General features: G+C 41.1%; 1 protein-coding gene across 4 annotated transcripts in view; it reads left to right on the top strand.

The window, feature by feature from the left end:
• The window catches only part of AGPS (alkylglycerone phosphate synthase), a 70,654-nt gene extending 59,197 nt beyond the window's left edge, over positions 1-11,457 (top strand). For all 4 annotated transcript variants that reach the window (XM_081876623.1, XM_081876624.1, XM_081876622.1 and 1 more), the window contains exons 17-20: positions 487-576; positions 2,084-2,183; positions 2,813-2,870; positions 9,284-11,457. In XM_081876623.1, the coding sequence (XP_081732749.1) occupies positions 487-576; positions 2,084-2,183; positions 2,813-2,870; positions 9,284-9,405 (370 nt within the window). In that variant the 3' untranslated portion in view covers positions 9,406-11,457. The remainder of the gene's footprint in view (positions 1-486; positions 577-2,083; positions 2,184-2,812; positions 2,871-9,283) is intronic.
• The last annotated feature ends 2,240 nt before the right edge of the window (positions 11,458-13,697 follow it).

Genomic DNA, 13,697 nt, shown 5'->3' with positions numbered 1-13,697 from the left:
GTTTTTGGGAAACAAGGAAATACAGCATGCGCGTGTACACACACACCAGCACTGTGTTCAAAACTCTTCCTCCACCAGGAGCAGCCCATTAGTCCTGGAAAGCTATGTGACTTTTTACATTTCTTTTCCTCTGTAAACTCAGCCATTTTCTTTTTGCATTGCAAATGTTAGTATGTCTAAACATTGCATTTAGAATCCTACTAAACTTTATTCTTTTCTGGCAACCTGTGTTTTAAAGCAAACAAGCTGAATTTAACCTTGGCTCCCTAACACTTATAAACTTACAGTGCTGACAGATAAAATTCCACAACAGACTTAAACTTAGAATCATTTCTTTTAACGAAACAAAATGTGCTTCAATTTAACATAAATTGTTTTAAAAAAACCCTACTGAAATGCAATATAAATCTCACATAAATCTCTAATAAATATGTACACAAAATAAGCGGACATTTCTTTCACCTTCTCTGTTATATTTTGTTTCAGGGTTCTAGACCTTTGCCGAAATGTGAAGGAAAGAATAGTAAGAGAATGCAAAGAAAGAGGTGTTCAGTTCCCACCTTTCGTTTCCTGTCGGTAAGACACATTAAATTTCCGCTGCCTATGAAATTGAATGAAATCAATCTAAATTAAGGGCAGTAGCAGTCTTGATATTCTTTTGATTTGAGGTGGTTGCGGGGAAAGGGCCAGATCTTGGTTTTGGGACACCACGACCATACTGTCTGATAGATCCACCCTCTCCCGCTACCCAATGCCAGGATTGGTGGTTTATCATTTTTTTCCTGTACATATGCAAATACCAAAGTGTAACAGTGTGTACATTATGGCATCGGTGAAGCAGAAGTGTACGTAGGTCAAAAAAATCAGAATTGTATTTCTCATTGTGTTGCTACTTTCCCCCTTTTGGCCCTATTAGTGAGTGCTGATAGCCATTTTTACCTAGTAAAGCTATCTTGTATTTACCGTATTTTTCGCTCCATAAGGCGCACCGGACCATAAGGTGCACCTAGTTTTTAGGGGAGGGGGAATCAAGAAAAAAAATCTTATTTAAGAAGAGAGAAAAAAGCTTCTCCCAGAGCTTCTGGGGCTGTCAGGGGAAGCCCAGGTCCCCCCCCCCAAGCCCCAAAGAGCAAAGAAGCTTTGTTTTTAGCCGCAGGGCTGAGGCGGGGGAAGCCCGAGCTTCCCCCGACCCCAGCCCCCAGAACAGGTCGGGGAGCGGTGGCAAGGTTGCGTGCAGCCTTGCCTCTGTTCCCAGAGCTTGCGGGGCTGGCAGGGAAAGCCCGGGTTCTCCCCCCCCCCCCCAGCCCCAGGGACCACACATTCGCTCCATAAGATGCACAGATATTTCCCCTTAGATTTTAAGAGGGAAAAAGTGTGTCCTATGGAGCGAAAAAATATTTCCCATTGTCCATAGCATAGCTGTCAATGTTTCCCTTTTTTAAAGGGAAATTCCCTTATTCCAAATAGGATTCCTTGCAAGAAAAGGGAAAAGTTGACAGCTATGGTCCATAGTGGTCTTCATCAAGCATAGTCCTTCCCTTTCTTGCACCTCGAGTATTTTAATGTGTTAAAACAAAATTGTGGGTTCCGTTTTTTAAGAGGCAGCTTTTGTGCCTTTCTGGTCATTGCACCTCAAAAAGTATATTGTAGAGTTGGAAAAGGTTCAGACAAGGGCAAAACGGTCCTGGGGACTGGAGTTCATAACATGATACGTGGCACAGAGAAAGCAGATCTAGAAAGGTTTTTCTCCCTCATTACGCTAGAACTCTTGGGCATGTGGTGAAGCTGAATGTTGGAAGATAAAAGCAAGTGCATAGTTAAATCATGGAGCTTGCGCCTACAGGTGATGGGCACCCAATTAGATATCTTGGAAAGAGCATTCAGCAAAGGTTATCAGCAGCTGCTAGCCCCAATGGCTATGTTGTGGCTCCATAGTACGCCATCTTGTCAACCATGGTGAGAACAGAATGCTGAACTCAATGGGCCTAATACAGCAGGGTCGGCTAACGTTATTATGTATAGAACAGTGTGGTACTTGATCTAACAAATACCATTTTTATATATAAAAAACAACAACTCACAGGGTGACGCAGACCTACGATGCTGGCGCCTGTGTCTATTTCTATTTGGGCTTTAACTACAGAGGATTAAGCGACCCTGTTCACGTTTATGAAGAAATAGAGGTAATTGTAACTATTTGTCGCTTTCATGTTATGTAATACTTGGCTGTAGTAACTCATTCACTATAACAAGTAAAACTGCAAGTTAGAGGCAGACACCTTGTGGTCAGAGGTTCCGCTCATGAGATCCTCCCACCAGGAAAAAGTGGGGAACAGTTTCTGCTGATTGCTCCCCCCCCCCCCAAAGAGAAGCTGCTCCGGAGGGCTGGGGAAGCCTACAGAACAATGTCAGCAAGGAGAAGTGTGGAATTGTTGTCCCCCACCCCAACCCCTTCCTCAATTCCACAAACAGAAGGAGCCCTTTTTGTAGATGTCTCCAACCCTGTATATGTCAATATTCAAAGCTGAGATGCTTCCTTATCTTTGCCAGCCTTTGAGAGGAGTTGTACCGCCTTCATTTATGTGGACTTCCAGTAACGTGTGGTGGAAACCTATCCCCCAATAGGAGGGGCGGGATACAACTATTTTGCAATATGCAAGCCGATTCTAAACTTGGCAGAATGTGTAAATAATCTCGATTGCATTGTGTTGTTTGTTTGCTAGTATTTAAAATGAATGAAAGGTGTGTAATTATCCAGATTGCTACATCAACTTTGAGCTTAGTGACTAATTAAGTTATTTGCATTCTTTAGATGTCAGCTAGAGATGAAATCCTTGCTAATGGAGGAAGCCTGTCACATCATCATGGAGGTAATGTTTCCAGTTGCTTACATAAGCAGTGTTTGATACCTGTTTTTGTTAAACCTAGCATTGTGGTTAACCTAGCATTGTGCGGTTAAACCTAGCATTGTGGTGCTACTCGTGTTATGCAGGAGAGCTTTGGGAGACTTATCATGAACACGACTTTCAAGGTTTTGACGTGGTTATCTTCTGTGATGATGCTGAGCTTGGTTCAGTCCATGTTTTAAAGCGAACTGATCTGATTTGCATTTCATGCGCTAATACCCAGATCCATAACACATAGCTATCCTTCAGATTGCACACTTCTCCAAATGTTGTGACACAGGTAAGTAGTAGAAAACGGGATGGAGCAGACATATGACTGAACACATGTGTGAAACTAAGTGATTAGAAATAGACCGATACTTCCAACCCTAGGTACCTCCTATTTTAAGTGGTTGTCAGAAGAAATATTCTCCTGCGCCCCAGCCAAGGGGCTGCTGATGAAAACCTTTCTGCCTCAGGAAGGTGGCTCAGGAGCACATTAAGCCAGTGCTTCTGGATCTGCACGGACTCCCTAATGGTTTCTGAGCACAAGTTGATACGGTAGCATCGGTAGCTAGTTGGCACTAGTCTCCCCCCTTTCCTGTATGCCATCATTATAGCTGCAGTATGCTAAAACCAATGGTCTGACAGTTCTTTATCAACCCTGTGCTGTCCATATGACTGGCGAGGGTGTAGTGGGAAGTGTCTTGGAAGGAAGGTAGTAGTATACCCTGAGCTGCCTAAGCCGTCACTGACTGTTCCAAGGCTGCAGTATTCAGTTTGGGGTTAGGCCATGTGGGTGTCTTGCCCCTGCTGTCTCATTGGTTCCTCTGGCCCTTCAAGGGTACAGCCTGACACTGCAGCAGAGAGCACCACACACCAGAAACATGATGAGACCCAACGGGCTGAGCCTAGAGAATTTTTGTACATGTGTTTGAGAACAGTATAGCTCAGTCGGTAGAGCGTGAGACTCTTAATCTCAGGGTTATGGGTTCAAGCCCCATGTTGGGTGAAAGATTCCTGCATTGCAGGGAGTTGGACTAGATGATCCATGTGATCCCTTCCAACTCTACAATCCTATGATTCTATGCATCAGGATAAATAAGTATATTCAAAATGTCTTACAGTTGCCTGTCCTGATCACAGAGATAGAAATATAGCATGCAATACTGTTGCAAAAACTGAGCGTGGGAGAATTTGCTAGAATGGTGTGTAGTGGTACCTCGGTTTTCGGACATCTCCGTTGCCAAACGTTTTGGTTTTCGAACGCCGAAAACCCGGAAGTAAATGCTTCCGCTGCGTATCTGTTGTTTTTCACATCTTTCTCTGTTGACTTAGCAGACTGCCCTTTGCACCTCGGTTTTCAAATGTTTCGGAAGTCGAACGGTCTTCCAGAAGGGATTACGTTCAAAAACAGAGGTACCACTGTACAAGGAATTATGAAGTCAATGGCTATAATCCCGGCACATTGGGTGCTTTCCCCCTCCATCTTGTAAATCGCCTTGAGATGGTTGTTTAGAAGGCAATTAATAATCAATGGTGGCAATCGTCTTCTATGGCGTAGATCACATGACGAAAAAAGCTTGAAACTCCCATTTCCCCGCTTTGCCAATGGCATTTCTGTGGTGATCTGATCTAATATTGTGTGTTAAATTCCTCCTGTGTATCTTAATGTTCCTGGAGTTTACTGTTCAGGATTAAACTGGTTGTATCCTTTTAAAAAAATTATTATTATTTACTGACCTTCAGGCCTTCCCATGACATTCCCAGCATTGCTTTTTAGTTCCTCTGTGAGGAAGAATATTGATGCAATTCCTCTTCAGTGTTTGCCCTATAATTGTGATTAATAACAGTTGCTTTCACTATCTGGAAACAGACAGCCTGGTTAGTCTGCCTACAATCATGTTGTGATAAATGGAGCTATTTTAACTCCGGTTTTGTGTATCAAACAAAACAGATGTAGTCTGAGACTTGGGGCTATAAGGAATATAAAGCCTGTTTAATTCAATCTTCATGGTGTTTGTTGTTTTAAGGAAGGGACCGAATAGTTTATACAGCAGAGTTTATTCTAGAAACTTAAATAGTTACCATTTCCGCATGCAGCAACTGTTCACTCTAAGGGACACGTTCCTGAGGAGCAGCCACCTGCTGTGGAAACAAAACTTGAGACACTTAAGAGAAGTTGCTTCAAAAAAAAAAAAAACTTCACAAATAAACCAATAAAGAACAATAAAAAGGTTAAGTATATAGGTAGCTCGTTTAACCTAAAACTCATTGAATGCCAACCTTCAACAAGAGCTAATGATAGAGAGAACATGGCATAATGAATATGCAATGTCAACTAAGGGCTTGAAGCAGAATGTTCAGCAAAATTCTCCTTTTTCCATCCGATGGTCCAGGCACTGATATGTTCTCCTCCATCCAATGGGAGCATATTTTCATCAGTTGGGGCAACTTGGGTGTATGTTCCACACTCCCATGTAGAGCCAGTCTGGACTTTTTCTTCTTCCCTTCCATGCCCTCATCACTATTCTCCAAAATGCCAGAAAAACAGGGGAGTGTGGATTGCGTACCTTTCCATGTCTGAGACTTGCATTAGCAAGTCTTATTTCTAGCCACAGGCTGCTCAGTGTTGCCAGTTGCTGGTACCAGTCTACAGATATGTGCTGGGGATTCACCTAAGCAGTCCCATCAGTGGAAGCCCTGAGCAAGGACTTCTTCTGCAATAGTCCTCTCCTCCCTGCCCCTTCCCAAAATTGACTTGGGGAAGGGATTGGGACAATGCCTAGAACAGTGTGTGTGCGTTGTAACATCTGGCAAGCTGCAGTGCTTGCACAGACTGGAAGAGTTTGAGGTTGAATTGCACCCCTCAGATTATGCTAAGCATAGCAGAATGTTATAACACATTTTCATTGATGATCCTGGAGTATTACGGGTATAAGTGCCCAGAAGTAAAACACCATGTGTGGTGAAAAGGCTCTCAAAAATCTACCAAAAGTTCTAGGTTCTTAAATACTGTTAGTGATTAACAGTGGTGTCCAAATTTTATGAAGTGAAGGGCCATGAGGGCCGGCCAAAGTTGTTGACCTTTTTTTAGGATTAAGTTGTTGAGGGTTTCTTTAGGATTTTACCCCAGGAAATAAACTGCCACAGGGGCCAGATTAAACAGACTGGCAGGCCAGGACTAGGCCCCCAAAGAGGATTTTGGACATGCCTAGATTAAAATGTCTTAGGCTTCATCATTTTGTGCCTGTTTCCATTGAACATATTGCTCAGCTGATTTGTGCACACAAGGTTGTGGTTAAAAGCCATTACCCCCATTTAGGTGATATTTATGGGTTAATTGAACAAATGGTGGTTGTGCATTTTCAACCTGCAATTGTAGTTTAGAGTCTCAAGTCACCTAACTATGACATCAGAGCAGACCAGCTAATGATAGTAAGAGGGAGGGAAGGCAGGTGAAAGCAAGTATTGCAATGGATAACTGGTCAGGACTGCAAATAAACCTAAATGCAGCCTGTCAGTCATGATAGGCTCTACACTAATTATTGCAAAAAAATACTCAATTACTATGCTACAGGTTGACTTGCAGGCAAAAAGCCTACAAGACAGAAGCAGATCTAGATTAAAGGCACACAGCATGAATCCTTCATGCTGGTTGACACTTACGTATGTCAATCACCCAGTGACTGCTGCATGAACAGATACTTTGGATCTGTGAAATACAGTGGTGCCTCGCAAGACGAAATTAATCCGTTCCGCGAGTCTCTTCGTCTAGTGGTTTTTTCGTCTTGCGAAGCAAGCCCATTGACGGCTTAGCGGAGTAGCACTATTAGCGGCTTTTAGCAGCTTTTAGCGGCTTAGCGGATAAGCAGATAAGCGGCTTAGCGGTTTAGAAAAGGGGGGGGGAAAGGAAAAAAACCCGCAGGAACTCGCAAGACATTTTCGTCTTGCGAAGCAAGCCCATAGGAAATTCGTTTTGCGAAGCACCTCCAAAACGGAAAACCCTTTCCTCTAGCGGGTTTTCTGTCTTGCGAGGCATTCGTCTTGCGGGGCACCACTGTAGCCATCACATATCAGCTATCCCAGAATGGTCCAAGGGAGTTCGCTAGTAGAAAGTACTCACTGAGAAGTCATGGATTTATGCAGCCAGGTGGACAGGAAGTTTGTATATCTCTAGCTCAGTGGTAGAGCACTTCCTGTGCATGCAAGAATCCTTGGCATGTTCAGGGAGGAATGAGAAAGTCTCCCTGCAGGCCGGAAACACCGGCGAGCCATCTGATTCAAATATTCTTTCTTTGTTCCTCAAGGAAGACAAAATGGTGTCGCTCTTTTTTTTAAACGAAACCTTGGTTAGCCCACATAGTTGTGGTTAAGCACTAAGGACATGCAGCTTGTAACTTTATGGAACAAAGGGGTTAATTTTTTTATCATCAAATTCGTTCATAAAGGACCACCAGTGTCCGCTGTACGGCTTCTCCCCCCCCTCCCCCTTGGCTTTCCGGTTCGCTAATCAAATGTATGTTAGATTTATTATTGCAAAAGTATAAAGCATAGAAAATGTGACAAGATAGATGTGTAAATTATCACTCTGACAGAACTAATGATGCACTCCGAGCACCTTCTGTTTTCAAGCACTTGGTGAGCGACTTCATTAAATATGCAATGGCTGTTTGGTGCAGCGGCTGAGAGATCAGTTCAGTCCCTTGTGGAATTGCATTATTGCTGAAGGTGGGGGAAAGACAGGCATGCTAGCTGTCTGACATCCTGCTGGGGCTTTAATGTGCTCCATCTTGTTGGACCAGTTGTTTTCGGTCTTCTTGAGACAATTACATCCATAACCACAGGATACGTTCGCCGAAACAATATTACGGATAATAGCGGATAATAGCATAGACTATTCATTGTCTCTTTAGCTCTAACTGGAATGTGGGTGGCTGGACTTGAGAGATCTCTGCCGTCCTTGGAATGTCAGCCTTGCCAAATTGAGAATAGGAATATGGTCACAGGAAAAGGCCCATCTTTTTCTAACGAAATGTGCATTTTCCATACTCTCTCCAAACCACACTGCTTATACGTTTGAGGTTGCCATATGAATTTGATGCCAATAATTGGCTTGGGCTTTTTGCCAAATACTTGGAAAACAGATCAGGCTTTTTTTTTCTCCTAGCCATTGCTGTTCAGTCAGCTCTGCAACACGGTTTGTATTCCTCAGAGAGAAGAAACAAAAATGCTCTGCTCTCCTTTGGTAATCCCCATCATTAATTATTTGAACGACACTTTAGGTAGAATGGGCCATGCAAGATGGGTTGAATTTAGTTGCAAATACATGGAAGAGGCAGGGGCTGTGGCATATTGGCTTATACAAATGGATCATGCCCTTTGTTTGTTTGTTACATTTATATCGCGGCCTTCCTCCCAACGGAGCCCTGGTCGAAGCTAGCAAATATAAATGGGTGTCTGCCTTGATAATAATTAAAATACTTAAGTAATTAACAGCCATTAAAAGACACAACTGATGGTTAATAATAATAAAAATTGTACTTTATGTTTGAATGTTGTAGATCCACAACTGTATTTGAATTTTTTTTATTGTTTCATCTGGTCACCCTTGGGCTCTTTGGGGAGAAAGGGTGGGGTATAATTTTAATTAATAAAATAGATTATCATTGAAGTCAGAAAACTGAGTTATGATATCCTAGGCAATATGAGTACTAAGTCGCACAAAAGTCCTGGCAACTGTCATGGCGATCTTCGTTGTACACATAGTTAACAGCACAATTGTATATATGTTTACTCAGGCGTAAGTTCCATTGAGCTCAGTGGGGACATCCTTCCAGGTAACTGGGTATAGGATTGCAGCCTTAAGTTCAACCACCCACTTTTGTGAGAAACGTGCTTCCTGGCTTGTTAGCCAGATTTTTTTGATTAGTAACTTCCTGCAGCTGCATCCACTTTGTGCATGTTTAAGTGCTCAACATTTAAAAAGCCTCTTTGTATGAAAGCCTACATATTTTTTGTATATCTAAAAAAGAGTAAGCCTTAGGATTGGTGTTTCCTGTATCTCAATATATCCTGCTCACAGCGTTCAAAATATATGCAGCTTTAATTTAATTTTTAATGTGACGCACCATCTTGGCCTAAACTTTATCTAAATTTCATACTTTGTAAAGAGAGTAGGCAGTGTGGAACACAGGCTTCCTCTGGGAGTACATCGAGCTTAATGAGCTTGATAGTCTGGTGGGCTCAATAAATCAAATAAAGCAAAACATTTCTCATTTTTGAATAAAAGCATTTATCACCCAGTGTTTGTTCATTCATGGTCACAAGATTGATTGGCTCCTGCTATTATGGTGAATATTAAAGACTTTTTCCCCCCCTTCCCTTTTTCTTTCCAGTGGGCAAGTTACGGAAGCAGTGGCTGAAAGAGAGCATCTCAGATGTTGGCTATGGGATGCTGAAATCTGTCAAACAATTTGTGGACCCCAATAACATCTTTGGAAACAGGAACCTTTTATAAGCCTGGTTACTATCCAAAGTGAAATTACACACAAAAAAGCGATCGTTTATGAGTCTCATGGCTATCCCAGTATCCAGATATAGCGTGGACCCAATTTGAAAGCTGTTTACTCCTTACATCTTTAATTTTCTTCAGTTAAATGTGATCATACAATTTACTCATAGCACACTTCCCACAGAGTACTCCAAAACGTTTCTCACACACAACCAGCCCAAAGTATACTGATGTCAATCTAACTGATAACCTGTTTGGATGGCTTCCCCTGCTATAGTGCAAGAATAGCTAAGGCGGATACTAAATGTTTTTGTCATAGGAGACGTTCTTGACAAAGCAGCACTCCTGAGAAGCAGATGAAAAATGGGTTTATATTTCTATAAAACAGCTTTTCTATTGAAATTTTTAAACAAACAGGCGATGAAATTTATGCCATGCTGCAATTTTTAAAAAAAACAAAACCCGAAAATAATTTTGGATTACTAGTTCCCCCTATCTGGTATTACTGAAAGCATTAGTTCACAAAGTGTAGTCTCAATAGCATTTGTAACTTTATGTTCTGAACAATACTTACTGACTCCAAAAAGCAAACATTTATTTTTAAATACAGAAAAACACACTATCTTTTTTAAACAAAGTGTAGTGCTTTCATAATTTTGCCCTGCTGATTCTTTTACAGGGCAAAATTTCCCAAGTAGACAAATGGTCCTGTTAATTCTGAAGTGTAATTTGGAGTTTCAGCCATTTCCATTCTGAAACAGTCTATTTTAAATTTTGACTCTTAGCTATGAGTGTAATCATTTAGTCCACAAAAATAAAATGTCATGCTTTTCTAAACAGTATCAGAAAGCATTAGAATGGAACCTACCTTAGAATTGTTAAAATAATTTAATTCTGCCTATAAATACCTACATTTTTAGGCACCAGTTCTTATTTGCTTTAAGTTTTTTTCAGATATATATATAGAATATCTGAAATTGTGACACCCCCCAAAATAACGTTTATGTTAATGTCTGCTAGCAATTGGTAATAAATGTGAAGTTTAAATACATCTATTAAACATCCTGTTCTAATCTCCACTAAATTTTTGCTATTTAATCTTAACCCAGCATGTCAACTCAAAGCAGTGTATGGTCAAATCATAGCTACTGCATTCATGCCCTAAAACACCTTCAAAACAGACCCAATGCATAATATCTCATCATGACGATTGTCAGTTTGCTATTGGTCTTACCAGAACTCATGAAAGCAATCCAGATAGTCCTTTTAACAATTTAATCCACAAGAGTTTTTTTAAAAAAATTGCAGCGTGATAGGCCTGAACAATTACTCTCTACTAAAGTCTGTACCTATAGTAAACATTAAGACTGAGCACAACATTAAGATTTTTGTTTCTTAACTATGTACAAGGTATCTTCATTGGCAACAATCTGGTTACACCAGGGTACTCAGTTTTGTTTTTGATAGGAAAAAGAGTGTTTTCATGTGCCTAATGAGCACCATATCTAGGATCTCAGATGTTTGTTTCAGGGAATAAAATTGCCTTTTTGATAGCAAAAGTTTAATTTCCTGATTATTTTTGCTTGCTCTGACCAAGTTTATTCTATTTCCAAATGTGTAGTTTCACTTATGGTGCTTAATTGATTTACTTAATTATTATAGGTTTCCTAACCCTTTGTTACTGAAAATTGCACAGGGAAATGCCCTATGGGGATATTTTTCATAAGTTTATAGATAAATAGATGACAAGGAGTGTTCAAATCATGAAGTATAAACTTGTGTCTTGTTCACACTGTCCTATCTAATGAAGTAACTGGGGGGAGCTGCAAAAAGTGGATAGGTTTTGGGGGAAAAGATACAGTGCAGATTACTGTGAACATATTGTAAATTGCTTTACTTACGTCTATTTTGCTAGACCTTATTTCGTTTTCTTCCTTGTTGAAATGGTTAAATTGTTTGGAGCGTTAGCAAGAGCACCTGTAAAACATATGCAAGTGTGTGAGTGCTAATTCAAAAGACTGAGATGCTCATTAAAAAGTGAAAATTTTCAAATGGAAAGCTATTTACAGTGTATTCATGACACACCAACAGGGCCAAAAGTATTGGTGAAGGATACGCAAGAACTTCCATTTAGCTTTCTCTAATGGTGATTTGCAACATCCTACCATCTTTTCACTGATGTTGTAAGACTTGAATCACTCACTCTTGACTAGGCTTCCAAAGGACCATATATGTGCAACCATACACAACGCCAGCATTCTTCTGGCCTTCAGGAGTGACATCTGGGAAGAGATGGCAGAGAACCCTCCAGATCAGTATCCAGTGTGGTGCTAAAGGTTGACCAAAAATGGAGGCAGGTATAGAGCTATTTTAGAGGCACACACTTGGTTTTGGGACGCCTGGCCATAATCTGAACCCTCCTGACCATTCATTTTGCTGAAGGTTCAAGTTGTCTGCAGTATTGCAGTGCCTCATGGTAGGGAGGAGCTGGCATTCAAAATGCAACACTGCTTTCCATCTGGGCAAACGAGAGGGGTGACCTAGAGATTCTGTGTTCTTGCTAAAACCATTGGAACCTCTCATTGAATGCTAAGCTGGTGAAGCAGAGCCTTTCTGGGTTGCTTTAAGTAGGGGATGTGTAAAAACAACACCACACCACTGCATGCTGATTGGCAAATCTGAATTCCCAGCGCAATGCTGTGAGTGTCTTCAAATAAGGGGCGACTCAAATCCCACAGGACGTACATAGTGTAACTCTTTGGATTCCTAGGATTTTTTAATCTTCTGTTTAAAATTTGAGCGTTGTAGCTGAACTGTCAGTGTGATATCTGGGCAGAGCATAATTCCGTTTGAAATATGGCATAGTTGGCCATATTTTCATTTACTGTTTTACTCCAATGCCACAGTAATGGGCAGGATCCAAAGAACCAGGAAACTTATTCCACACACCTGAGGCCTTGAGTGGTGTTTGCATGCATGGAAAATTGCAATCTGTTTAAATCTGTTAGGAGTTTCCATAGCAGTTTGTGGTGTTGTGAAGGGGAGGAGAATCTAGAATCCCATGGGTGATATGTGAGCTGTGTTGTGTGCTTTAAAAAAAGCTCTTTAGGTCCTGGCTAAAACCCATTTTCTATTTTGGCAGAGTTCAAGCCTGTAAAACTTGTTACTGACTGTTACATCTCTTTGCAATGGGGTTAGAAGGTTAGATGCAAGGTTCTTGCCAGTCCATAGGTTTTTTGGTTCAGAAATCTGTGGGAAAGTTGGGTTTCCTTCTTAGGAATTGTTTTACACTGAGGGTGCCTCTTATTCTAAGGACCAAACCAGGTTACATTAAGTGTGTCGATGCACGAGAATCATAGTGGTGGTTTTTAATGGCAGTGGAGTGGCAATGTGGGTCTGGACTGCAACACAGTAGAGAGCTAACCCCTTCTGCTACCACTGCAATATCAGTCCAAATTGGAGTCTGCCACGGCTGCATTTTTGTTATTATTATTATTGCACACGCAAAGACTTATGTAACATAACAACTTTGGGGCCCTAGATGAAATTCACCAGTCTTGTCCACTAGAATACTAACCAACTAAAAAAATACAATTGAGCTTTTGGCTCATGGCGGGAAACCATGTTTATCATATACTGAACAGGTAATTGTACAACCACAGTTATAATGTTGAGATTATAAAAGCTTATTAATCAAAAAAAATGTTCCTGAAATTTCTCCTTGAGCCGATTAAATTAATACTTTTTCAAATGGCTGATTGTTTTTTCTTCATTGTCAAGTAACCAGAAATAGTGCTTCAGGTTAAGAACTTTGCTTCAGGATGAGAACAGAAATCGTGCCCCGGTGGCGTGGCAGCAGCAGGAGGCCCCATTAGCTAAAGTGGTGCTTCAGGTTAAGAACAGTTTCAGGTTAAGTATGGACCTCTGGAACGAATTAAGTACTTAACCTGAGGTACCACTGTATTACTGAAGCTGCTAAGATATTCAGGATAAATCCATCCCAATAAGTATGGGTACTGTCTTGCTCCAGTTGTACCTATTAGCTGATAGAATATAAACTCCTGAATATATCAGTTTAAACTTCAAACCTCACCAAATAACTACATTGGGAAATGACTGGCGAGATCCAGAACAGACAGTTGGATAATTGTAATGTGTTTATCTGGAAGGAGCAACACAGGAATGGGTGAAGGAAAACAGACACTTGATGTTGACACGGAACACGATGTGAGTGCAATTCATCAATCCTGAACAGATGGAGCCCTAGGGAGCCAGAGGCAACAACCTGGGCCAAATAC

This window comes from Podarcis erhardii (assembly GCF_964252035.2).
Source record: "Podarcis erhardii genome assembly, chromosome: 1".
Classification (NCBI taxonomy): Eukaryota; Metazoa; Chordata; class Lepidosauria; order Squamata; family Lacertidae; genus Podarcis; species Podarcis erhardii.
This window is presented reverse-complemented; position numbering and strand designations above follow the sequence as displayed.